This window comes from Verruconis gallopava, assembly GCF_000836295.1.
Source record: "Verruconis gallopava strain CBS 43764 unplaced genomic scaffold supercont1.8, whole genome shotgun sequence".
In the NCBI taxonomy this organism is placed as follows: domain Eukaryota; kingdom Fungi; phylum Ascomycota; class Dothideomycetes; order Venturiales; family Sympoventuriaceae; genus Verruconis; species Verruconis gallopava.
The window spans coordinates 356,307-378,560 of NW_015622144.1; the positions used below are offsets into that span (position 1 = coordinate 356,307).

Genomic DNA, 22,254 nt, shown 5'->3' on the forward strand with positions numbered 1-22,254 from the left:
GAAGTATTGAGGCAGAGTGATATCAGGCAGTACTTGGAGCTTGGGGCACCACAGTTCGCAACAAGTGGGTCTGAATGTCGGCATAAGTGAGACCTTGGTCACATCGCCGCGGAAGAAGCTGGCATCAGTTGAAGCTCATTGAAGTGGGGCCGACAACGTCTGTTTCTTGGATGCTGAAAATTTCTTTCCTTCAAGAACGATTTACCCAAAGGAGCAATGGACACTTGAACACTCCGTGCTTCCGAACTTTGAATCGGATTCAGATTTGGACTGGAACGAGGTGGTACTTTCGGGTCAAGGTACTTTACCTGAATCCTAAACCGAGGACGGTGTCACTCCGTTAAGTAAGGAGTTTGCACAACCGTTATCGAGGAGTAATTCTTTCGAAGTTTAGCAGAGCCTCATCTTTCCACCTGGGCAACATCGCTGGAGCGCGCTTCTCAAATTCACAGTCATTTGACCATCCCGAACCAGTGTCACATCGCGACGTCGGAGTTTGGCGATCCTCAGATCCATTCTGCACAGCTCCTGATGCTCATCCGGATCCGCCATCGCATGTGGTGAAAAGGGAATGCTGATGGTACTGCGCATCTAGTCCAAGGTTGTGGCGCCATTGTGGAACAGCTGTCAGCACAACTGCCCCCTGGCCTCGGATCGGTTAGTCATATACACTGGGTAGAGAAATGGTGCAGTGGCTTGTTGAATTTTGATCATTGTTACCGTATTTTCTTTCCTCTTAGACGAACCACTTGGTCTCGTTGGAATTGGCTTTTTTTCGTCAGGGAAATCCCGTCTCTCGTCGTGAGTGGATTTGTGGTCTGCTTTGTCATCTGCTCGCTCGGCCACCGAGTGCTGCGCGAACCCATCGATGACGCCGCCTCTTGCTTGACGACAAACCGGATCAGACGCCTTGTGTTGAGAACCTCACGCAACAAAGAATCTATAAATCCGCTCAATAGCATCGCAGTTAGTTTCAATTGTAAAAGACGCAATCTGACATCTGTTTTCTCCGTTCAACTCAATCATCTCGCTCATTGTGACGTCCTCGTCCATCCTTTCAGTACTCGCCGTGCTACCCAGCTTTGGTCCTAACAGGGCACGCATCCAACCGAGCAAACCGTCATGTCTAAGAATGTCTTGATATTTGGTGCGACTGGACAGCAAGGCGGGTCGACCGTCATGGCCCTGCTGGAGTCGCCGCAAGCCGATAGCTTCACCATTCTCGGGGTCACGAGGAACGCATCGTCCGCCTCAGCAAAGAAGCTTGAGGCACGCGGCGTGAAGATAGTGCAGGGCGACATGAACGATGTTCCTGCAATCTTTGCGGAAGCAGAAAAGGTGGCGGGAGGCAAGATTTGGGGGGTGTTTGCCGTGCAAGTGAGTCTGATCCCGCGAAGACACTGCTGCTGCAAGACGATGCTTGCGCGAGCGATGTGAAGCCACGACTGCTGATTGCCATTGACACGTGCGACAGCTCCCACCGGTAGGCAGCAAAAATGCAACTGCCATCGAAGAGGCGCATGGCAAGGCCGTCGTCGACGGAGCGTTAGCTCATGGTGTGAAACACTTTGTCTACACAAGCGTCGAGCGTGGAGGCGACGACAAGTCTTACGACAATCCCACCAACGTTCCACACTTCATCAGCAAGCACAACATAGAACATCATCTAGTAGACAAGGCAGGTGACAAGATGGGCTGGACCATCCTACGGCCCGTCGCGTTCATGAACAACCTGCAGCCTGGCTGGGCTGGAAAGATCTTCCCCACTGCCTGGAAGATTGGTCTCACCCGTCCGCTACAACTGATCGCTGGCTCGGACATTGGGCATTTCGGCGCGCAGGCTCTGATTGATCCCGAAAAGTACAATCATCGGGGCATCGGCCTTGCTGGCGATGAACTCACCTTTGAGGAGGGAGACCGCATCTTCAAGGAACAGTTCGGCTACAGCATGCCCTTGACGTTCGAATTCTTGATACGGCTGCTCTTCTGGTTCGTGCCCGACGTTGGACTCATGTTCAAGTGGTTCGAGAGCGACGGATACGCAGTCGACATAGGGAAGCTGCGAGCAGAGCACCCGGGCCTGAAGACGTGGAGGGAGTTTCTCCAGGAGCAGAGTGGATTCGAGGTGAAGAAGAGAGCGTAGACGGCCAAGACGGGAATGGGACAACATGTATGAATGAGCCGGGCGTTTCGGATGGCAAAATATCACCACCGCCGTTGATCCTCCGTCGAAAATGTATCATAGATCTAATTTCTCTTTTAACTGCTGCTCGTCCACGTAGGCTGGCGTCGCGATCGACGTGCTGCCCAGCTCGTTGTGTCTCTTGCGTCGACAGCGTTCCCAGTCGCTCATATTCACCGACGAGTCCAATGTTGCACAGCAAGAGAATGCGACGATGGCTCCAACACATAACTCGAATCCGGCCCTCTCTTCCGAATGCCAGCGCGAGACATTGCTTCTTTTCTTTTTCCCCTTGGCCAGGTCCGCAAATTCGTTCATTCTCGACTGCGCAAGTTGAGCCCCACTAGGCCTCTTATGGCTCTCACATCGAATTTCACCCGCGCAGCCAACGAACCAACCACGACCTGGTCTTTGCTTAAACTCCAAGTCCACGTCGCCGGCAGCCATTCAGTCCGTTTCGTTTCGTAAACTCCCTGGGCCTACCCGAGCAGCAGGAAAAAAAACAAAACTCTTCCCGCGCATGCAGACTTGTCGGAACGCTATTTGACGATTCTATTTGTCGATAAGCTTATTTTAGCTGCCAGCACTCTTCGCTCGGGCGCTGAACAATCCTCCCGTCCCGGCCCAGCGACAGCGAACCTCTCCTCCAGCTGACACTCGCTTCCGTTGCCGCGGTAGTGGGGACGCCAGGACATTCGTGCTGGCCACGCTTCCTGTGCCGCGGATTGCTACGACACGTTTTGGCTGTGCGTCACACAGCGAACGGCTCAATTTGAGAGACTCGCCTGCCGGAGAATCGCTGTCGTTTTTCCCCCTTCGCTTCTCGCCCTTGACGCTACACGTCTGTTCACAGCGCTCTCGGCCGCAGAAGAGTGGTCGAACGACACTCATTGGCAACGCATATCCTTGATTGGACGAAAAGTCGCCCGACGGGACACTTTGCCCGCTATCACGATGTCGCCTGCAACTGGAACTCGCCGAGAGTCGCCCACCCCTTCGGCCGATCCCACCAACGTGCCTGTCGAGGAGGATATCAGCCGCAGCGACAACGAAAGCGGTGGCGAGAAGCCCGTGAGGGAAAAACTACGAGAAACCTCCATCGCCAACACAAGAGGGCGTGTGCAGAAGAAGCGCAGCCTCGACGAGTTACACGCCGCCGACGACGACACGGACGACGCAAGAGAGGGCACGCGACATGTGCGCAAGCGATCACGGGAAGCTGTGCCAGGAGCCGACGTAGAGGTTGAGGAGCCGGCAAACGGTGCGAGATCAGAACGCTCTGGCACGCCGGACACGGCTGCCGAGCGGACGAACGAGGAGCTTCAGAGCGGCCTGACGAGTCCGAAAGGGAAGAGGTCTAGGGACGAGGCGAAGACAACGGATGTGTCCGGCGACGTCGCGACACCATCGGACGAGAGGAAGACAAAAAGAGCAAGGGACAGTGGAAGTCCGGAGCCAGGAACGCACATGTCTGAAGCCACGGCGTCAAAGATTCCACCTTCCAGCGGGTTCGCTAATACGTCTGCTATATCGCCATTTAGTGCATTGGCTCCCCAACCAGCAGCGAAGCCCGATGGTGCACAACCTCAAACGTCAGATGAGAAATTCAAGAGCTCGGGTTTTGGATCCTTCGCTTCAGCTACGACGTCTCCATTTGGCGCTGCAGCGTCAAAGTCAGCATCGCCATTTGGTGGTGCTGCATCGGGCTCGACGTCGCCTTGGGCCTCGAAATCCGCTACGCCGGCCACGCAACCTAGCGCTTTCGCTGCGGCAGGCAAAGCAACAGGTTCTGGATTTGGTAATACGTCGTCCACATCAGCTTTTGGCGCTCTTGGCGCATCGAGACTAGGCGGGGGCTTTGGTGGTGGGCCGAGCGCGTTCTCTGGTTTAGGAAGCGCATCGAAACTGACTTCCTTTGCCGGCGGATCAGGCCCGACCATCGAAGGACTGAGCAGCAAGCCGGCCAAAGCATTTGGGGCTTCGGACGACACGGACGAGGAGGAAGAAGGTGACTCTGACGACGAAGGCGGCGCTGACGACAACGGCCGTAAGAGCCCGCACCATCTGGTCGAGGGTGAGGTCAAGAAGGACAAGCGGTTTTATGAGCAACACATTGAGACTGGCGAGGAGGGCGAGACCACCATGTTCACGCAGCGTGCGAAATTGTATCAGTTCGAAAAGGCAGAGAAGAAGTGGGTCGAACGTGGCGTGGGTGTGCTCAAGTTGAACATCTCGGAGCCTTCTGCGGACCCAGCAAGTGCTGGCACCGAGGAGGGACAGGTCAAACTCATGGATGCACCAGAGGCCGCCAGTGAAGAGGTCAAGGATGAAGAGGAGAAAAAGTACAAGAGGAAGGTGCACGCAAGACTTCTGCTAAGGGCCGATGGGAGCCAAAGAGTGGTGCTCAACTCGCCTATCGTGAAAGGATTGAAGTTTGGCGAGGACATGGAGCCCAAGGCACAGACTATTGTATTCTTGGGACGACTTGCCGGCGCGCAAGCCGGTGACGCCGGGCTTGATTTACTTCAACTCAAGGTAATCTTCCGTGGCTATTTCAAGCCACGTTCACGAGAAAATAGAATGACTAACGACTTCGCAGATGAACTCCGAAAGGGCGAAGTCACTTTGGCATCACGTTCGTGAACTGCAGGAGAAGCTGGCATGAACTTCGCTAACAGAACGAACGTATTTGATTGCAATGGCCCCCCCGTGCATGTTCGCCGTTACGTGACGATCGCAATCGCACGACTAGAATCAACGCTCGGCCGTATTCTTGTTTTTATATTTTTGAGATTGGGTAGATTTCACGGGTTAGCGGGATGAAGACACGAAACTATGCATGCATGGCATATAAAAGCCCACGGGGTGGTCATTTGTGCATATGGGCTGCAAGCATCACGATCAATGGGGAAAAGGTGCCAAAAAACATGGAATTGGACAAACGTATCGTAGCATGAGGAGAGTGCGAGTTCGGTATACTTTATCGACGTCGTTGCATGGCGTGCTTTGAGTTCTGTTATTTTGTCCTAGCAGCATTCGACGAAACATGAAAGTGAGTACTTTATGTCTTGCCTCCTTGGGCCGTGTTCGTGCTGCCACGAGCAATTTCTTGCGCTGCGCTGACCTAGCCATTCCATCGTCGTGATCTGCCAGCGGACGAGCCTCAGGGGAGCGGTCATTGACAAATTTCATGAGCCATTCGAGTCTTATCCTTACAAGTAAACCTGTGATTGCTACTTTTGGCCCCGATCGAAAGCACGGGGTATGGACATGTGGTGGTTGCTTCACTTTGGGGTGCAGGCACGATTTCAAAAGACGTCTTGTTTCTGGCACACGTACGTCCGCGTCCTGCATCCGAGGATTCTCGTCGTCTTTGTTGTACGTCTTCCTCCGATTCCGAATGCCATCGCCATTCCAGGCTCCGTTTGAGCTGAGTCCAAAAACGAGAAAACCTCAGGGGAGGCAGGGCATCTTCTCAGCCGCCGGTGGCGGGACGTGTTTCCAGCATCTCATAGGGCCTATAGTGACGCGAGAAATCATCGGTATCGCCATTGTCTGGCAACGCACGGCTGTGACTTGGTCGGCTGCTAAAGGAGCAAAGAACACGTCTAGGTCCAGGATGTTCCTGAGAGCGACGCAACGTTGCGGCTATTGTGTGAAATTCGGTGTGTGCCAGACAGTACGCTGGCGTGTGTCATCCGTGCATTTGAGAGTTCAATAAATGGGGACGGTTGCGCGGGCAGATGACTATTACATTTGCTGCGCGATCCATTCCCACCAGCCGTCGACCCCGGGACCCTCCTCGCCAACTACATTGCCTCCGACAACGTCGACGTGCACGTCGTACTCTTGCATGCCTGCAAACTTGAAGTCGCCTTCCGCCATGCCCCCCAATATACTCCTGTCCTCTTCCTCTTCCGCCTCTCCGCCCAATCCTTCACCATTTCCAACGGTGCTCACGGCAGAGATGCCTCGTGCCTTTGTTTCCCTCAGGCTACTCAACTCTCTCTCCAAACTCCTCTTGACCACGTCGGTAGGCAATGCCGTGAACAGATCCATCTTGTTTGCTGCGATCAAAAAGTGCACTTCTCTGCTCTTGCTCGTCGACGCGTTCTCGTACGCTTTCTGCAGCGACAGCAGGACGTCATACAAGTACTCGGCCGCTTCTCTTAGTCCGGCGCTGGCGGCGCTGAGGTCTGCGGCGTCGACGACGAAAATGACGTTACGCGCGCTAGCCGACTTAGAGGAAGCGAGTGCGGATATGGACGAGAACGCGTGGTACCGCAGCTTGCCATGTCCGGGTGTGTCTTGAAGAAATACTGATTTCGGCTGCTTTGCTTCGAAGTCGTTCGCGCTGCGGTATTTGGCGCTGGATGGCGTAACTGAGTTGGGCAAGTTGGCTTTCACCGTAAGAGGAACCTGAGAGGTGTGCGTTGACGCTGCGGTGCCTCGTTCGAGCTGGTCGCAACGTCAGAGAACAATTGAACAAACATGTCGTGACGGAGGAGTGGCGTACTTTTGTCACAAGTGCAGTCTTTCCGGAACCACTAGGTCCTACAACAAGAAACGTGGGCGTGGTGGTGATGGTGCGTGACTTGTAAAGAAACAGGTGCAGGACGATGGGTACTGTCAAGGTTATGATCAAAGTTATTATGATCGTAGACAAGTAGGGGCCCCAGGCCCTGCTGAGCCAACTATCGGCATCGTACCACGGCATCGTGCGTTGTGCCTCTTGCCTCTAGATATTGTGGTCGTATCGAGGAATAGTTCTAGCGTTGAACGTTGAGAGCTATGACATCGGATTGCGACCCTGGGCGGGCCGTGGCATCAACACCACCGAACGGTGGCGCATTCCAACTCTAACTTGGAAACAGTGAAATCTCGAACTTGTCCTAACACATATCAAGTCATTGTTTTTCCTTTCAGAGTTCTCTTTTCCATTGGTGTTCTCTGCGTAGGACTTGATCGCCGTAACTTCAAATATACCTTGCAAAATGTTACGTTAAAAGTCTACTAAAAGAACAAAAACAACAACATAATATATATTACTTCAAGCATCTAGTGAAGAGAAACGACATTGCACTTGTTTCCTGTATTGAAATTGAATAAAATGACTGGAACAGACAGGCAGAGCGTACGACAGAGCCTACTTTATTGCACTAGTAGATTCCCAAAAAAAAAAAAAAAAAAAAAAAAAAAAAAAAAAAAGCCAGAGGGAGTCAGTAAATAAAATACGGGGAATTCTTATTCTTTCTCCTCCTCTCTATTCACTGCAACATTCGGTCTCAGTGACGGCACTCAGCTAGAGCAATGTGAATTGTATGGTCAAATAACCTTGCAGTTGATAGAATGTAGTTTCCCTTCAAGGCAAGCTACAAACACACATTTCAGCAGATACGGTTTGTCTCTCTCATTTCAGTTCGAAGCCCCAACGCAGCTTAAAAAAAAGACTGAAATCCCGCATAATGAGATGGATCCAACCAAGAACGTCTTGTTGGCATCCTCTCGGTTTAATCGCGCAAGTGCATGCATGGCGAGATCACCTCCTCACCCGAAGCTATCACCTCTTTCACAGGCTGATTTTGCCCCGGTGTGCGTATGCGGAACAGGTGTTGGCTTTCTAGATTCCTTGGTCGCGTACTGAATGTCTGGGCTCCTTGAATCCAAATCGATACTCATATTCTGCCTTAGCTCGATGTCAAATTCTGGCGGGTAGTGTAGCCAATCGCTGCGATTGGCACGCGAGAGGGCTCGTCATAAGCGTGGTCAAGTTCAGCTGAGAAAAAGACACCGAGGGGAAAAGGACGGGTTGGGCATGAGTCATTCTCCAACATGTTGGACGACTAAACGATGCGAGCTTCCTAATGTCTATAGGAAGGAACGAGAATGTTCTTGTTGACGGATTTGTTTGTCACTGACTTGAGGGAGGACAGAGAAGCGGTGAGATGGGCTGCTTCAAATAGTTGCACGAAATCTAGTTTAGCAGTAAAAAAATGAGGCGACGACGATGCTTGCACATGTATACACGAGGCATAATACACACTCCGGGCGAGAAATCAGTCATAAGACGCGGGGCATGTATGTATTGCATCTCTCAAGCGTGCCACGTGTAGGAAGCGGATGTTCGGCTGGTTTGCCTATGGGATCTGGTGTGATCCACTCACAGCAGCCCAACATATCAGATCCGATGGGCAGGACAAAAGGGGAATCGAATCTATTTGGACGTCGTCTATACGGTAACTGCAGCGTCAGTCTCGAGATTTCTGGCTCTAGAGACTGAAAAACAAGTCTTCAGCCATTCAGACATCGCTCCCTCGGTGGGAGCGTATGCGGACGCGATGGGCGCTTGTCCTTCACAGAGAGCACCTCCTCAAAGCGAATTCTCCCCTTATTCGCCTCCCCTGAAAAGGCAGCTTAAACTAGACACGAATGAATTCCGTATTGATCGTCTAACACTCCGCTGCAAGATACGGCGTGTTCGAAGTAACCATCCGCCCTGAAGGTGAGGAATATATTGGGATGGTCGTCCCTTTAAAACCTGCTACGAGAGGAGATCGGAGAGCGTAACTGAAATCAAATAAATTCATGATAGCAACATAAGGTTGATAATTACTGGACGTTGGAGCTAGCTTGCTAAAAAAAAATTGGCAAAATCATCGCTGAAATTCTGGGCCATAAGAAAATTGTAGGAATGTGATGTAGAGAAAGTAGCGCTCTACGCCGACATTCAGCGCTTCGACTATGATGATGCCCGATCGATTGAATTGCAAATCCATAGCGTACAAAATCAGGTCTTGCGTTGAATCCAGAAAATTTGTAAGCCAACGGACTTCGATCGCCCCCTAATTTGAATAAGTACAATCCCACACCAAGTGCGACATGCTCCGATAGCCTAAGAGTTTCGACCTGGTTTTCGGGCAAAGCCAGTAAGGCGATGTTAGACATTCGTGCCGACCGGAAATTCCAGTGGAAGGAACTTGGACGAAGCAAACATTCGACAGTTGTCTGGAGTGGGAAAAGCTGTCGACCCCGAAAAGCAGGGCGGAAGAGCAAAAAAATCTGGAGGATCAGACGACCAAAGGCAATGCCATCCTTCGGAGACTATGACAAGACCTGAAACACCCTAGCCCGTCCACTGGGTCAATTAATTGCGCCAGTCAGCAGTTTTAACAACCAGCATTGTAATTAGGTGTGCGGGAACAAGTTTTGCCATCCTCCTATTCCTGTTGACAAATATCTCTCAAACCAGTGTTCGAGGTGGCTTCCCGAGTCGATCGCATTTGGTTGGAGAAGATATTACATCGAAGTCGTGCTCAACGTTACCGGTGGAGCGGATCCTTTCATATGTAGAGACTGAAGAGTCCATGCACCGTAGGTCGGGCATACTAAAGCTGGTTCTACCATCGGGGTGATCGCCTTGGCACCGCGTGCGCTGGATCATCTAAACAACTCCTGCATGGACTAAGATGTGCATTCCGTGTCTTATTCTAAACATCAGAGGGGAGGTTGGGGGCGAAGTGAAGATCCGAACAACATTGGTTCGCAGAATGCTGTGCGATCTCATCTAACTACGCTGTGAATCGCCTGATTCACGGAGTCGGATAAGAGATGTCCAGGTCAAGCAATACATCCCAGCTCCTGAGTGTTGTCCTGATAGCACTGCATTCGGCTAACGACAGGTGATGAAATGATTGTAGCCACAACAGAAGCGAGAGAGATGTCTGCGACTCGCAGCGAAACGGGTCAGCTAATGCAAATATGGCATTTAATTTTGCAGCTGTACGCTTCCGCTGTGCCGGCAGAGCTGTAGGAATGAGCAATGTTCGAAAGACCCCAACTAGTGTACCGGTGAGAAGGTTTGTGCAAAAAAGAGCCACGAGCCTTAGGGCGCAGCAGTGATTGTTTGGTACCATCTTTGACAAGTGGGCCGGGCCAGAGCAACGTTCGCCCAATCTGAGGGGCATGAGCACGATACTGGTTCTGCATTCGAGGCACTGGCTTCCAGCGAGGTCACGATATTACTTCTCATAGTGTCTTGACTGTAGGAAAGATAAGAAAAATTGGCAAAATGGAGGAGCACTCGACTTCGCGGCACCACGGGAGGCGGTATAAGTGTGCTGCTATAGCAGGCAAGCAAGGAAGAAATGCAGATACCCTTCCCCGCCAGCCCCCTTTTTCGATATGTAATTCAACGCCGCCCACTTGGATTCCCGAAATTGCACGTGACGTAAAGTGGTGGGACGTGATCTGAAAACGGCCGGAAGCCTGCATACATTGACTCGAAAGAGAAGGAATTTCGATCTGCTGCTGTGTTCGTGGGAAGGCGCGGATCGATTCTGTTGCCCTCGATTCTGGCGCTGTTCGGGTGTATTGGGCCTTGTCAGAAAGGGCAGATTAGACCTTGGACAGCGACTCTCCTTGGGCCATTCACGAATGCTGCGACAGACCACACCGGCCCGTACCGCTGTGGTGGTCGTGTGTCATGTGGTGAACCAAAGAAAAGCCAATCATCGCCACTGGCGGCAGTTTGCCTCAAATTTGGATGGCATTGTGCTACATCCTGAGCAGCCGACTCGGCCCGCTGTCTTACGTTTCGAGAGTCTTCGAGGGACATGCGAAGGCTGGGTCAGCTAGTGCTGCCATAACAGCATTAGCGGTCATCAATAAAGGCCCTTACTTGGCCCAGAGCGAGATTGTGATGCTGGAAACATACCGTCGGCATCGGAACGGAGCTCCTAGCCACGAATTTGACTCAAAGAAAAAATTCAAATAATTTTGATCGGAAGCTTGCAGGAAGGGCAAAGATCGAGATTTAGTACGTCCAAGGACGCCCTGACACGCGTGGGCGGGACCAGCACATGGCACTTGTTCGAAGTGCGCTACTTTTTTGAGGGGAAAAGCGGCCTTGATTGGACCATTCGCAAACGTTATTCGGTACTCTGGAGGACAAAGAAAGGTCGGGACGGGTGTGAGTCCGGTCAAAGGTGGTTCACCCATGTAACCGTTATAACGCTCGGAAGATAACGCCAAGCCAGCTGATGCTCGGCCACGCGCTGCTCCGCTCTCAAGAACGGGCAAAAGAGGGCTGTAAGGGGGGAGGGAAGGGGCCAGAGGCAGAGAGGGATGGAGGCTGTGATGGATGCAGAGCAATGAGGCAAGGAGGCCGAAGAGGCTCCCATGTTCCAAACCAACCAAAGACAGGGCGGAGAAGTTCGCAATGCCAGAAAATGGCGGTGAGCGATCCGATTCAAAACGAGTCTGCACCTCTTTGAAAAGAAAAAAAGAATGCAAACAAAGCCTGTGATGGGGAAAATATTGAATGCGGCTCAGCCATGTGAGTTGGTGGTTGATCTGACTGCTCACAAATTAAGACGCCGCTAGTCCGTTCTTGGATTAGTCACCCACCCCGCGAATCACGATCTTCCTCACTTATCCTCCGCTCTCCCTGAAATGAGTCTCGTACGTCGTCTGCTCAGCAATGCACGTCACTTCTTGCGTTGCTGCCGCATCCTATCTCCAATCAGCCTGCCACATCCGCCCATCCTGCCATTCGTTTATCAACCGGCCCCCTGGCCGCCCCAATGCAAGGCAATCGAAAAAAAAAATTCGCCTGCGCTTGGTCGCTCGGTTGCCCAAAGCAGCCCCCCGCGGCCTGACCGTTTGGACAGCTCCAAGCCCTTACACCAAGAGCAATGGTCTTGTAATGTCATGTGCCCCATCCGATCAAGGGAGTAGAATGGTTGCTGCTGTTTTCTGCTTCCCGACTTGCATGCGCCCGAGTGGTTGGGTCCGGCAGCGGACAGGGCGATGCATGGTAGTGCTGCCTTCGCTTACTACTTGTGGTCTCTCGCTAGGCACTTGGCTGCGCCTGAATGTGAGGTTGCAATGGTTGACCATTTGAGATCCGAAAAGCCTGCGGCTTGTGGCCCTGGACCTAGTCATCTCGGAGATCTAGCTGCGCTTCCCACGTTTCGGAGCGTTTGGTTGCTCAGTCTCGTCCCACGAAGCTCTCAGCCCTGGGCGCTCGTAGTCTAGACTGTTGGGCGCTTTGATGTCACAAGGCGCCTCTTGCTCACTTTGACCGCCCTTTGTTTCGATCCTAGATTGGACGCTCTGGTTGTTTCTGCGGCAGCCAGAACAGAGCGGATCAGGCCGATCGCGTCCCTAGCGCAATCCATCCCCGGCACCAGATTACGCCTAAGGTGTAAGAAGTATCGAAGCTTCGCCAATACCTCTCTGGCATGCCCGTAAACTATAGCAAGGATGGGACAGTTTGATAAATTCCTTGCTCTGCACGTTGTTCATGAGCAGCCCATTGAAACACTGCATTTACCGAACTCCCGGGCTTACTCTGGGTGGTTTGGCATATTCCGCTTCGGGGACTCAGGTCATTCATCCATTCACTCTGTTCCTGCATTGCCGCACGAGACAGGAGCATAGAATGATTCTGGAGTGGACCGACAGGGGGCTAGGGTTGTAGGTTTGCTACGAGAAGAGGTAAATTTTCTGGGTCTGTTGCCAGTTCTCCGTGTCGTCAACACCGTTGAGAATAGTAAATAATTGGCCATTTTGGGAACGGTCGTTCTGCAGGCTGCCAATGCTACCGTGCTGTTAGAACGCCGATTTAGATCTAAGCCATCACCTTCGATGGTTTCTGGGACCTTGAAGCTGAAGCATAAAAAATTGGATCTTGGCTTGACTCGGAAAGGTCGTGGTTCATGGGACGGGTAGTTGATCTGGAAGCTAATCCAATTGCTTCGACTTGTGATCACCAGATATCTTCTTCATTCTGGTTCTTGGGGCCTTCACCCCTCCAATAGACACGAACATTTTCACCTCACGGTTGAACCCTCTGACACGAGCCAAACTCGAGTAAGTGCTGGCCTCGCATTCACCATTGTCCTTTGTTTCTGCTTGACCTAAGCATCACTTTGATAGACTCCCTACGCCGAGCACTAGTTCAATCATCATTGCCCAGTTTTGCACCGGCTTATTATCTTTGCCAGACTCAATACGGTTTCCACGTACAAGAACAGCCCTGAAAACCTATTCGGCTAAGAGGCTGAGGGCTATCAATGTGAAAGTCGGTCCAGGACAAACAACAATTCGCCCCTCAGATCTATCATCATTCATCGGGCAACCGCCAGTAGCCGCTACAAACGGCCCAAGAAGCTCTTGTACAATTGCAAGGCCGCCGATCAGGCTCCATCCACGCAGTCAGATCTACGGAGCAGCAGCCACGAGTGCCGGCTTAATTCCTTCCTAGCCAGGTCCTTGGAGCAAAGCTTCCGCGCGCTGAAACGTTTTCCACACACCGACTCGAGAGTTGACAAACAATCCAGACAAGTGACAACGTTTTAAGTCGAGCCGAAAGTCTTTGTTCGACCAGCGACTCCAGAAAACTTGGCCTTCAAGCGGACATCCGAAACGAGGCCTACCAGCTTCCCACAGGCGTCGCGAACTCCCTCGAAGTCGGCTCTCAGCCGGCCTCAGCAAAACCGAATCAAACCAGCCCCGCATGTTTTGAAGCTGATCAAACGCCTTTCAACATTCAGCGCAACCGGAGAGCAAGTGCTGCGATACTGCGTGCTCTGGACGCACCTTTCTCTAGCTACCGTGGGGCGCGAACGACTTTTTGACAGCCATTAGCGGCCGCTCTTAGCTGTTGATCAAACTTTCCGATCTTAGCAGGGTTGTTGACGCATCCTCTTGCGGGCTGCACCCTCGCCGCACTCACAGAGTCTCCACCTACCGTTTGCAGACAAGCACAACCTCGCCATCGACGTTGATTGGGACAGCGAGCGGACGCCCCAATAAGAGCGCAAGATTGGGCTCAAGACATCTCCGGGAAGCAGTGGGAAGAATCGCAGCGGACCGCACGAGAAAAATACGATCAAAAAAGCGCCCGTTGTCGAGAGGCGACTTGAACCCAGGCGGCGCAAGCTTTTTTCTTTTCTCTTGCTGGCGCGGAGAAGGACATGCACGTCGTGCCTTCAGCGCCAGGAGAAAGATCCGGGACGCTCTCGACTGTCGAAAGTTTGCCTTCATCATCTCCACAGACGCCACTGGACGCGGACAGGCATTTCGCGCATGAAGCTATGAACCAACGTAAGTCCACGCTTTCCCTCCATCCAAGCCTGGCATGGATCCGCTCTGGCCTAGCATCTACACACCTGAAATCCTTCAAATTGGATCGCTCCACTCGTGGACTGCTGTTAGGCTTCTTGCGAATCATGCTTTCACTGTCGCTGGTCGCTATTTATCTTTGGCTTCCTGCTGCCTTTTTGGCCGCCGGTGCAAAGTTTCACGCTTTGCATTCCCCGAAAGAAGCGACGCTTCGTGTAACCTCGTTACCCTGCCACCCAATCCGTCTTCAAATCCTTTCGCACCTTTCTTCTGAACCCGTTACCGTGCCACGCTTGCGGCGCGCATCTTACCTGCCAGCGACAATGTACTGACCGACCATTTTCGCAGCAATCGTCCAGAGCGCACTGTACTCGCAAAATTATTCCCTGCCCGCAGACACCGATTGCATCGATCATTTGAGCCAACAGGCTGGTATTTCCTACACCAACGGCGGGGTCCCAGAGTCTCCACGCAGGGATACCGAGCTCCATCACCAGCCTTCGACCTTGTCTAGACACCTTGGACACCGATCGACAACCAATGATCCTGCGTAAGTAGACCATTCCTTGTTGGATGTTTTGTTTTGGGCCTCGAGGGCATTCCTCTTCTCTCATCTGTTGCTCCGCCGTGTCTGTCGCAAATGTTGTCGAAAATCTGACGGCAGTCCTGCTCATCGGATTTTCAATGCTTCATACGTCTTCATGTAGACGCTGCATACACATTGCCAGTTACACAAATAGCCCGAATACTCGGACTGCCATCTGAGAGACAAAAACCGACGTTGCGGTCCGTGCCATGATCACAAGACGAACCTGCATTATTATAGTTCAAGGAGTCGGAATCAGCGCCCACCAGTGTGACCCTGGCTGGGTCGTTGCACCTTCGCAAGGCTGGATTGTCAACACGCTGCAGCATTCAGGATGAGGCTAATACATTGCTGATGCAGGTTCCACCCGCCACCGGAGCAAAGCTCGGGTTCCATATCAACCAGTCCTTCATCGAATAATTCTTCAGCTGCCTATTCATTCACGGGCAGCCAACGCACCTCTTACAGTTCACCCTTGAGCCTTTCCAATATACACAACCCGCTTGTTCACGCCCAGGCTCTGCCGGCGAATTCTTCTACGACGTTCCATTTGCCGACCACCTTTGGCGGCATGCAAACTCGCTCGTAAGTTCTTCGTATCTCCCGCGGCGGTATCTCGATTCGGCGTTCCACAAGTTATCGTACTGATTTCAGACATGCAGAGCCGAGCACACATCAAGTTTCTTGCCATCACAGCGGTCGGGATTCAGCAGTAGTAATCCTGTGTCACCGAATGGTGCAACAAGCGCTCGTGATCGATACCAGAACTTAAGCGGTGGTGGAAAGTACTTCCCAGCAGCTACAGCCGGTGCTCAGAACGACTATCTCGGGAGGTCCTATTTATACACAAGCGAGCCCAATAGATTACTACCCTCAAGCAATCTCACCATGTCTAGTTCAGCCGGCAATTTCGCGTCGCCAGCGACTCAGGGCCTAGAGACACCGCCGTTCTCGTCTCAAGAGACCTTCTACGAACTCTACAGTGGAGCTTCTCAGAGCGAGGTGGTCAAGCCGCACATTGAGGCTAAAATCGAAAAGGGCTTCTTTTTGTCCAGTGACAGCTGTTGGACATGTTACAGGAGAAATTACTTTGCAGTTCAATGCTCCTATACGCTCACGCCACATCTCTCGAATCAGCCTCACGTTCTGATGTATAATGGAGAGCAGAAGCAGGTACAAGCCATGGCCATGGCTCTCTCGGCCCGCGTGGATGGCACAGGGGGAAAGGTCATCGAGCTCGTCCAGCACACTCCCAAGCGCGACAAGGGGCCTCAGAACTCCATCAAGATCACTAAGCTGTGCCCAACCCCGCCTGGTGGAAAGTTGGGCCATTTGCCACACGCAGACCCGCACCCACACTATGGCATGTTTGGCATAGGTTCGAGTGGCCATATACCTGCACCATATTTCCCTCTCCAGTCACAACCTGACCCAGACATGCAACAATCCGATCCTTCGAATCCTCACAGCAATATGCCGACCACACCAACAGCTCATCAGCATACTTTCGAGAGGATCCAGTTCAAATCCGCTACGGCGAATAATGGTAAACGACGAGCTCAACAACAATACTATCATCTAATTGTCGAGTTGTATGCGGACATTCGACGCCCGGATTCACCACAGCCAAAGTGGGTAAAGATAGCGGAGCGTGCAAGCTCGCAAGTCGTTGTTCGGGGAAGGAGCCCAAGTCATTACTCAAATGAAGGACCGAATTCAGCCTCCAGCCGTGGTGCCGGCGCCGGAACTGGCGGTCCTGGTGGTTACAGTCATTTAGGCAACATGGGCTACGGTATGAACCTAGGAGGAAACCGATCTTTGGGTGGGGGTTATCCTAATAGCCTAAGCGGCTACCGTGGCAATCAGTACGCTATGGAGCCAACCCCCATGCATAGCCACTCGGTGAGCTCTGCTTCATCCGTTGTAGGTGGCCCGGTCGACACCTTTGGCATGGAGAATCAGAGCTCATTAATGCTATCTTCACAAGCGACATCAGATTTCATGCAAACACCAACAACAGGCCTGAGTGGATTAGGACTTCCGCCTATTTACAGCAATGGCCATGGAAAGCTCGAAGAAAAATCCTATTATATTCCTAATCGTATTCCACAACTCGAGGTTGGGGCCCACACTACGGTCTATTAACACAACGGCTTTCGTTCGACCGATCCTCACGAATCTAACAAAGCACTACATTCTCACATGCGTGCTTTTTATTCTTCATCTCACGTCTTTTCAACATAGCCTACTCGGCATCGATACCCCATTTCCCTTCTGTCGTCGAGCGAGTTTTGACAGTGTATGCGACTTCTAGATCTTTCACATCTATAATGCCAGCGATCGTGGCGTCTAAGGGCCGTGGATGGTGAACACACACACACACACACACGTCACCCAGATATCCGCATCTCTGCAACGTATATGCCCTGAAGCGGTCTTTTGGACGGACGCGAACTTTCGCGGGCACAATCACATGGGCATTTTTGGGCTTAGTTCCCCTTTTTTTTCATCTTACTCATGGGCGGCATTTTCTTGGCGTTCGTGTCGGACGAGGACAAATTCGGGAATATATCAGAGTTGTGCAAACGATAAATGTGGTCTATGGGCGTTTGATCTTCCCCTGTACGCAGACGGATACCAAGAAACAGATATCGGTCCATATACCTTGGCGAACAAGAGTCCTGGGAATGCTGATCTGGTGACTCGATCAGGGAACAGCTCTTTTGGGGAAAGGATGGGAAAAATGATGGTCTCAGCATAACTTTTTCTTGCTTTACGGCATCTCTGCTTCTTTGTGTCCTGCGAACTTCGTTATGGCATACATCACTAGTAGCAAGCATCTGTTTCACACTTAAATACTTGCTTGTATTCACAACTTTTCTCTCATCTCAAATCTAGCACGAATTTATAATCGCCCTCAGATACAACGCGCGCAACCTCAGCAGGAGGGGGGGCAACTTTGTAGAATGTATCATCACAGGAAAGAAACGACATGCGTGTTTCCATCACCTCAAGTCTCCTGTTGCTATCTTGGGTGCCAGCTCGTCAATCCTCTTCCCTAAACCGGATATCTTGGCTTCCAGACCTTCGTCAATGAGATGGATCGAGCCGAAATGTGAGGTGGCATACAGCTGCTTGAGGATGGCAAGTGCATCTTTTTGCTTTGGATCGAGAGATTTACCCAGAGTATCGATGAAGATCTTCTCGGTGGAAGCGTATTGCGCTTGCAGCTTCGCAGAGGAAGCCAACGCAAGCGTGTCGAGTTTGGACAGGCCCTCCGTTGGCTGGATGTTTAATCGTCGCAGAGCGGAGGGTATCGAGCTAGTTGGGGTCTGCGGTGCGGAGGAGAGAGCGGGAGATTTAACGGTAAGGTTGGGTGCAGTCGACGCAACGGCTGGTTCATCTCTTGTCTTACTTTCTTCTTCGATAGCTGCCACAATTGATCTGATTTCAAGCAGTGCGTCACTGTAGCTGCGTAATTCGGACACTCGTGTGCTGGCCCCGTCAAGCTGAGCCACCAAATACTCGAGCATGGATAGAAGATAGCGGGACCAACTTTGGCGACCTGCACGGTCACCTTTTTCGAAAGCTTCGACACTCTTCATCAACGGATTTCGGAGCTCGTGCCCAATGACCATGTGGACTACCGCGTCGATCTCATCCTTCAGCGTCTCGAGTTCCGCCTGAAGCTCCAGGTCTTCGTCGCCAAGCTCTTCGTTCGCAATCGGACCCGCCGGCGCGAGAATGGAGTTTATTCTGGATTTGACCTCGCTGGCTCGCAGAGCAGCGAGGGCTTGGAGCCACTTCTCCAACTCTGCGTGGCTGACTTGAGGCCCCGTGGTCGAGAGGGCCTTACCAGAGACGGCGGACAGCGCTTCAAGCACCTGCTCGTCGGCAGCCAAGCGCTCCGAGCTGAACGATTTGAGCGCGTAAAGTGACTTTGCGGCTTCCGTCTCCGCTTCCTTGAGCTGCTCGGTGATCGAGAACGACAGGTCCTCGATCGCGAAGCTCAGACTGCTTTTCTCCTGCGCATACTTCGCAGCGCCGCCACGAGGCGGTCCTCTCGCGGCGGGATGGGCACCTCGCAGCTGCAGCAAAACTTCCTTTTGCGTCTCTAGGGCTTTCGCGTGATTCTCGATCGCCGACGTCGACGACTTCAACGCCGCGATTGCCTCCTTGATGTCGCGGTCCAGCAGAGGCACCACCTCGTGGGAGCTGGAGGATAATTCGAGCTTTGTTGTCTCTCCAATAGCATCGTATAGCTCTTTTTCCTCCCGGGTTAATAGCGTAGCTTCGTTGAGATACTCCTCAATCCATGCTGCGGCTTCTTTCCTGGTAACATCGGCATCAAAGGCCCACTGAATATCGTCTAGTCCAAGGGGGATGCCTCTCGCTTGAAGGACAGTAAGTAATTTGTTTTTGGACTTGTCTACATCCATGATGACAGCTGTGAAATCCTTCATGCCACTTTCGAGGAGGACCTGCTGTAGCGAGAGCTTGTCACAGATGAGTATCACGTGACCAAAATTTTAGCGTGATTGCGTCGTTCGCGTCCCACGCGTCGTGAGTGTCCCGCTTTTCCTTCTGATCTCAGATATCTAACAAAACTACAAGACATCAATCCGGGTCATACGAAGACAATGTTTGTCTGAGAATTTGTCCCCTCTATTGAGGTGAGTTTTTTCTTCCCTTCATTTCCTCACAAAGCGGTAGTCAATTGCGCCGCCTCCAATCTATCTCCACAAGGGTTAATTATCGTGCGATTTCCCCTGTCTACGTCGCAGTATTTTTTTAGGGTGAACTGACGAAAGAATATCTAGTCTCTTGTCTTGTATTTGCGTACCCGTATGCAAAATCTCGCCATTTTCCTGATTCATTTACTACAAGGAGTGCACACGTTAAGTCTAAGCAGCGCGAACGGCAATGAGCCCCAGCGCATTTGAGACAGGCCCAGCGAGTGGGCCAGGTGTTGCGCTAGAAGCGAAGAAGAATGACGATGTTTCGAATATCTCTAAACCTGCCAAGAGGCATGAAGAGTATCAATACCTGGACTTGATCAGGGATATTATGGAGAACGGGGAACACAGGCCTGATAGGTAGGCTCGAACGCTCACGCTTTCGTACTGTCTCGCTTACCGAGTCTTATCACAGAACTGGCACCGGAACATACTCTATCTTCGCACCAGCTCAGCTGAAGTTTTCCCTCTCCCGCCCGGCCGACGATCCGTCACAAGCGCCCATTCCCGTCCTGCCCCTTCTCACGACCAAGCGCGTGTTCCTCCGCGCAGTCATTGCAGAGCTGCTCTGGTTCATAGCAGGCTCGACGTCCTCGAAACCGCTCTCAGAACAGGGCATCAAGATCTGGGACGGCAATGGGAGCCGAGAGTTCCTCGACGCCAACGGTCTCGGGCACAGAGAAGAGGGCGACCTCGGTCCCGTATATGGTTTCCAGTGGCGTCACTTCGGAGCGGAGTACGTCGACGCGCATACGGATTATACGGGGCAGGGTGTGGACCAGCTCGCGGACGTGATCGATAAGCTCAAGAACAAGCCGTACGATCGGCGCATCATCCTGAGCGCGTGGAACCCCGCCGACCTGAAGAAAATGGCCTTGCCACCTTGCCACATGTTCGCGCAATTCTACGTCTCCTTCGCGACGCCGGGCCACAGGCAGCGGCGCGACAGCTCAGCAGACGGTCCGCGGCCGAAGGGGACGCTGCACTGCATCCTGTATCAGCGGTCGTGCGACATGGGCCTAGGCGTGCCGTTCAACATCGCCTCGTACGCGTTGCTGACGCACATGCTCGCCCACGTCTGCGACCTGATTCCCGGCACGTTGACGCACACCATGGGCGACGCACACGTGTATCTGGATCACGTCGAGGCGCTCAACGTGCAGCTCGAGCGCGAACCGAGAGACTTTCCCGACTTGGAGATCAAGCGCGAGGTTGGTTGCAGCATCGACGGTTGGCAGGTGAGCGACTTTGAGGTCAAAGGGTACAACCCTCACAAAACGATCGCGATGAAGATGTCTGTATGAAAGAAAAAAAAAACAGGGTCGGTACTTCCAGCCTGAACGATTCATTACGCATTAGATTTTTCATGTGTATATAGTGCTATGCGACGTTATGTATCATCAATAGCCCCTGGTCATGACCAGTCATCCGGGGATAATTTATTTCCTTTTCGCTTTGCATTTTCCTCCCAATCGCTCGTGATACCGGATCACATCTCTCCCCCACTCGACGGTGGTTACCAGAATGCCTGTGTCTTGTATGCGTTCATTCGCTTCTGATACTCGGCTTTTGTTTCGTAAGGTGAAGGCATCAGGCCTTCGTATGAGCTCCGTCTACTCTGATCGTCCTTGTCGACGACCTTATCTGCTAGCCAGCGGAGAGCACCGTTAATTGAGAAGTGGGATGATGTGGATGTGCGGCGTTCATCCTGTGGCGCGGATGCGAGCGGGTTCCTTGAAGCGGACATGTCTGTTGTGATTTGTTTTCTTTTAAGAGACGGGCTCGAAATTTGTAGATGCGTCTAGCTGTGGAGAGTAAAGAAGTTGAGGCGATTAAAGGCTCCGATTATCTGTCCGAAGAAAAAAAAGCACGTTCTATTTGCTGGATTCGATTTGTATTTTCTGATTGTTTCTACAGCAGCCAGCAGCCTTCGCACTGTCCTTTATAGACGTGGTTCAACGGAAAGCATTTACACGAACGCGATGAGATCACCGCTCAAAAAGCCACAGTCCCGCTCAAGGCTCTAATTAAGAGAAAATTTTTTATGTGCACGTTAGAATAGTATGACGATGGGAAGGAGCCTGTGGAAGCCATGATTCTGATCGAGTAAGACGAGCAAAGTCTGGCTGAAGGTTTACGTTTCTAGCGGTTTCGAAGCGGTTGCGATCGAGTAATAGTTAAAGAGTTCTCGCGTGCTGTGAGGCTCGGCGGCGGCGGCAACGGCGTCTGCGCGGTCAGCAGGCCTGCAAAAGTCCTTGGCAACCCCAGTGATCCGTTTCGGAGTTCGCCGCGTTCCTGAGTTTGCAATCCTGAAGCGCCTCCCAAGGTGTCTGATGGATTTCTAGGATGACCTTTTTATAGCCGCGCTACTCCTTCAACGCCTCTCTCTTATGTTGTGAGCAGCACGCTGTGTTGCGGCGTGGCTCGACATGCATAGATCATGGCTTTGAACAGTCTCATCGAGCCTCTGAAAACCCTCGCCGATCTCGACGCTCTGCCTAATCAGTCGAGCTTCACTCTCCCGTTCAATAGGCCGGACGTTCTTAAATGCTAGTACCACTTTTGATTTTGTTCTTTTTCGCGGTAACTTTTGACGCGGTAAGCGAGGATGAATGAAGACAACT

The 22,254-nt window shown here is 52.1% G+C and overlaps 7 protein-coding genes across 10 annotated transcripts; 4 read left to right on the forward strand and 3 right to left on the reverse strand.

Moving 5' to 3' along the window:
• Window positions 1-902: 902 nt before the first annotated feature.
• On the forward strand, window positions 903-2,579 carry PV09_03127 (uncharacterized protein). The gene is made up of 2 exons (XM_016356281.1): window positions 903-1,377; window positions 1,475-2,579. Exons 1-2 carry the CDS (start codon window positions 1,123-1,125, stop codon window positions 2,141-2,143), a joined length of 924 nt encoding a protein of 307 aa, XP_016215804.1. The 5' UTR covers window positions 903-1,122; the 3' UTR covers window positions 2,144-2,579.
• On the forward strand, window positions 2,560-5,349 carry PV09_03128. 2 transcript variants are annotated; one of them, XM_016356283.1, is made up of 2 exons: window positions 2,560-4,717; window positions 4,782-5,349. In XM_016356283.1, the coding sequence occupies exons 1-2, from the start codon at window positions 3,137-3,139 to the stop codon at window positions 4,845-4,847; spliced, it is 1,647 nt and encodes a 548-aa protein (XP_016215806.1). In that variant the 5' UTR covers window positions 2,560-3,136; the 3' UTR covers window positions 4,848-5,349. The 2 variants fall into 2 exon arrangements, with proteins under 2 accessions (XP_016215806.1, XP_016215805.1); XM_016356282.1 differs by having other exon boundaries at window positions 2,560-5,102.
• Window positions 5,140-6,936, reverse strand: PV09_03129 (uncharacterized protein). The gene is made up of 2 exons (XM_016356284.1): window positions 6,699-6,936; window positions 5,140-6,640 (listed from the first exon to the last, which is right to left on the reverse strand). Exons 1-2 carry the CDS (start codon window positions 6,897-6,899, stop codon window positions 5,933-5,935), a joined length of 909 nt encoding a protein of 302 aa, XP_016215807.1. The 5' UTR covers window positions 6,900-6,936; the 3' UTR covers window positions 5,140-5,932.
• A 1,906-nt stretch (window positions 6,937-8,842) lies between these two features.
• Window positions 8,843-10,348, reverse strand: PV09_03130 (uncharacterized protein). Its single transcript, XM_016356285.1, has one exon. The coding sequence runs from the start codon at window positions 10,144-10,146 to the stop codon at window positions 9,772-9,774; it is 375 nt and encodes a 124-aa protein (XP_016215808.1). The 5' UTR covers window positions 10,147-10,348; the 3' UTR covers window positions 8,843-9,771.
• A 1,317-nt stretch (window positions 10,349-11,665) lies between these two features.
• Window positions 11,666-17,811, forward strand: PV09_03131. Of its 2 annotated transcripts, none has more exons than XM_016356286.1 (5): window positions 11,666-13,054; window positions 13,121-14,290; window positions 14,657-14,858; window positions 15,255-15,479; window positions 15,557-17,811. In XM_016356286.1, the coding sequence occupies exons 2-5, from the start codon at window positions 14,161-14,163 to the stop codon at window positions 17,037-17,039; spliced, it is 2,040 nt and encodes a 679-aa protein (XP_016215809.1). In that variant the 5' UTR covers window positions 11,666-13,054; window positions 13,121-14,160; the 3' UTR covers window positions 17,040-17,811. The 2 variants fall into 2 exon arrangements, with proteins under 2 accessions (XP_016215809.1, XP_016215810.1); XM_016356287.1 differs by having other exon boundaries at window positions 13,189-14,290.
• On the reverse strand, window positions 17,671-19,353 carry PV09_03132 (uncharacterized protein). Its single transcript, XM_016356288.1, has one exon. The coding sequence runs from the start codon at window positions 19,331-19,333 to the stop codon at window positions 17,900-17,902; it is 1,434 nt and encodes a 477-aa protein (XP_016215811.1). The 5' UTR covers window positions 19,334-19,353; the 3' UTR covers window positions 17,671-17,899.
• Window positions 19,354-19,483: 130 nt separating this feature from the next.
• PV09_03133 lies at window positions 19,484-21,083 on the forward strand. Of its 2 annotated transcripts, none has more exons than XM_016356289.1 (3): window positions 19,484-19,651; window positions 19,715-19,990; window positions 20,046-21,083. In XM_016356289.1, exons 2-3 carry the CDS (start codon window positions 19,818-19,820, stop codon window positions 20,932-20,934), a joined length of 1,062 nt encoding a protein of 353 aa, XP_016215812.1. In that variant the 5' UTR covers window positions 19,484-19,651; window positions 19,715-19,817; the 3' UTR covers window positions 20,935-21,083. The 2 variants fall into 2 exon arrangements, with proteins under 2 accessions (XP_016215812.1, XP_016215813.1); XM_016356290.1 differs by having other exon boundaries at window positions 19,484-19,567.
• The last annotated feature ends 1,171 nt before the right edge of the window (window positions 21,084-22,254 follow it).

Excerpts from the sequence above, each read along its gene's own strand:
- PV09_03127 (XM_016356281.1), top strand. The coding sequence starts at position 1,123 with ATGTCTAAGAATGTCTTGATATTTGGTGCGACTGGACAGCAAGGCGGG. Across the intron at positions 1,378-1,474 it reads GGGGGGTGTTTGCCGTGCAA|CTCCCACCGGTAGGCAGCAA; the intron begins GTGAGTCTGATC and ends CACGTGCGACAG.
- PV09_03128 (XM_016356282.1), top strand. The coding sequence starts at position 3,137 with ATGTCGCCTGCAACTGGAACTCGCCGAGAGTCGCCCACCCCTTCGGCC.
- PV09_03130 (XM_016356285.1), bottom strand. The coding sequence starts at position 10,146 with ATGCCCCTCAGATTGGGCGAACGTTGCTCTGGCCCGGCCCACTTGTCA.
- PV09_03133 (XM_016356289.1), top strand. The coding sequence starts at position 19,818 with ATGAGCCCCAGCGCATTTGAGACAGGCCCAGCGAGTGGGCCAGGTGTT. Across the intron at positions 19,991-20,045 it reads GGGGAACACAGGCCTGATAG|AACTGGCACCGGAACATACT; the intron begins GTAGGCTCGAAC and ends GTCTTATCACAG.
- PV09_03132 (XM_016356288.1), bottom strand. The coding sequence starts at position 19,333 with ATGGATGTAGACAAGTCCAAAAACAAATTACTTACTGTCCTTCAAGCG.
- PV09_03131 (XM_016356286.1), top strand. The coding sequence starts at position 14,161 with ATGCACGTCGTGCCTTCAGCGCCAGGAGAAAGATCCGGGACGCTCTCG. Across the intron at positions 14,291-14,656 it reads GCATGAAGCTATGAACCAAC|CAATCGTCCAGAGCGCACTG; the intron begins GTAAGTCCACGC and ends CCATTTTCGCAG. Across the intron at positions 15,480-15,556 it reads GGCGGCATGCAAACTCGCTC|AGCCGAGCACACATCAAGTT; the intron begins GTAAGTTCTTCG and ends TCAGACATGCAG.
- PV09_03129 (XM_016356284.1), bottom strand. The coding sequence starts at position 6,899 with ATGCCGTGGTACGATGCCGATAGTTGGCTCAGCAGGGCCTGGGGCCCC. Across the intron at positions 6,641-6,698 it reads AGACTGCACTTGTGACAAAA|CTCGAACGAGGCACCGCAGC; the intron begins GTACGCCACTCC and ends CGTTGCGACCAG.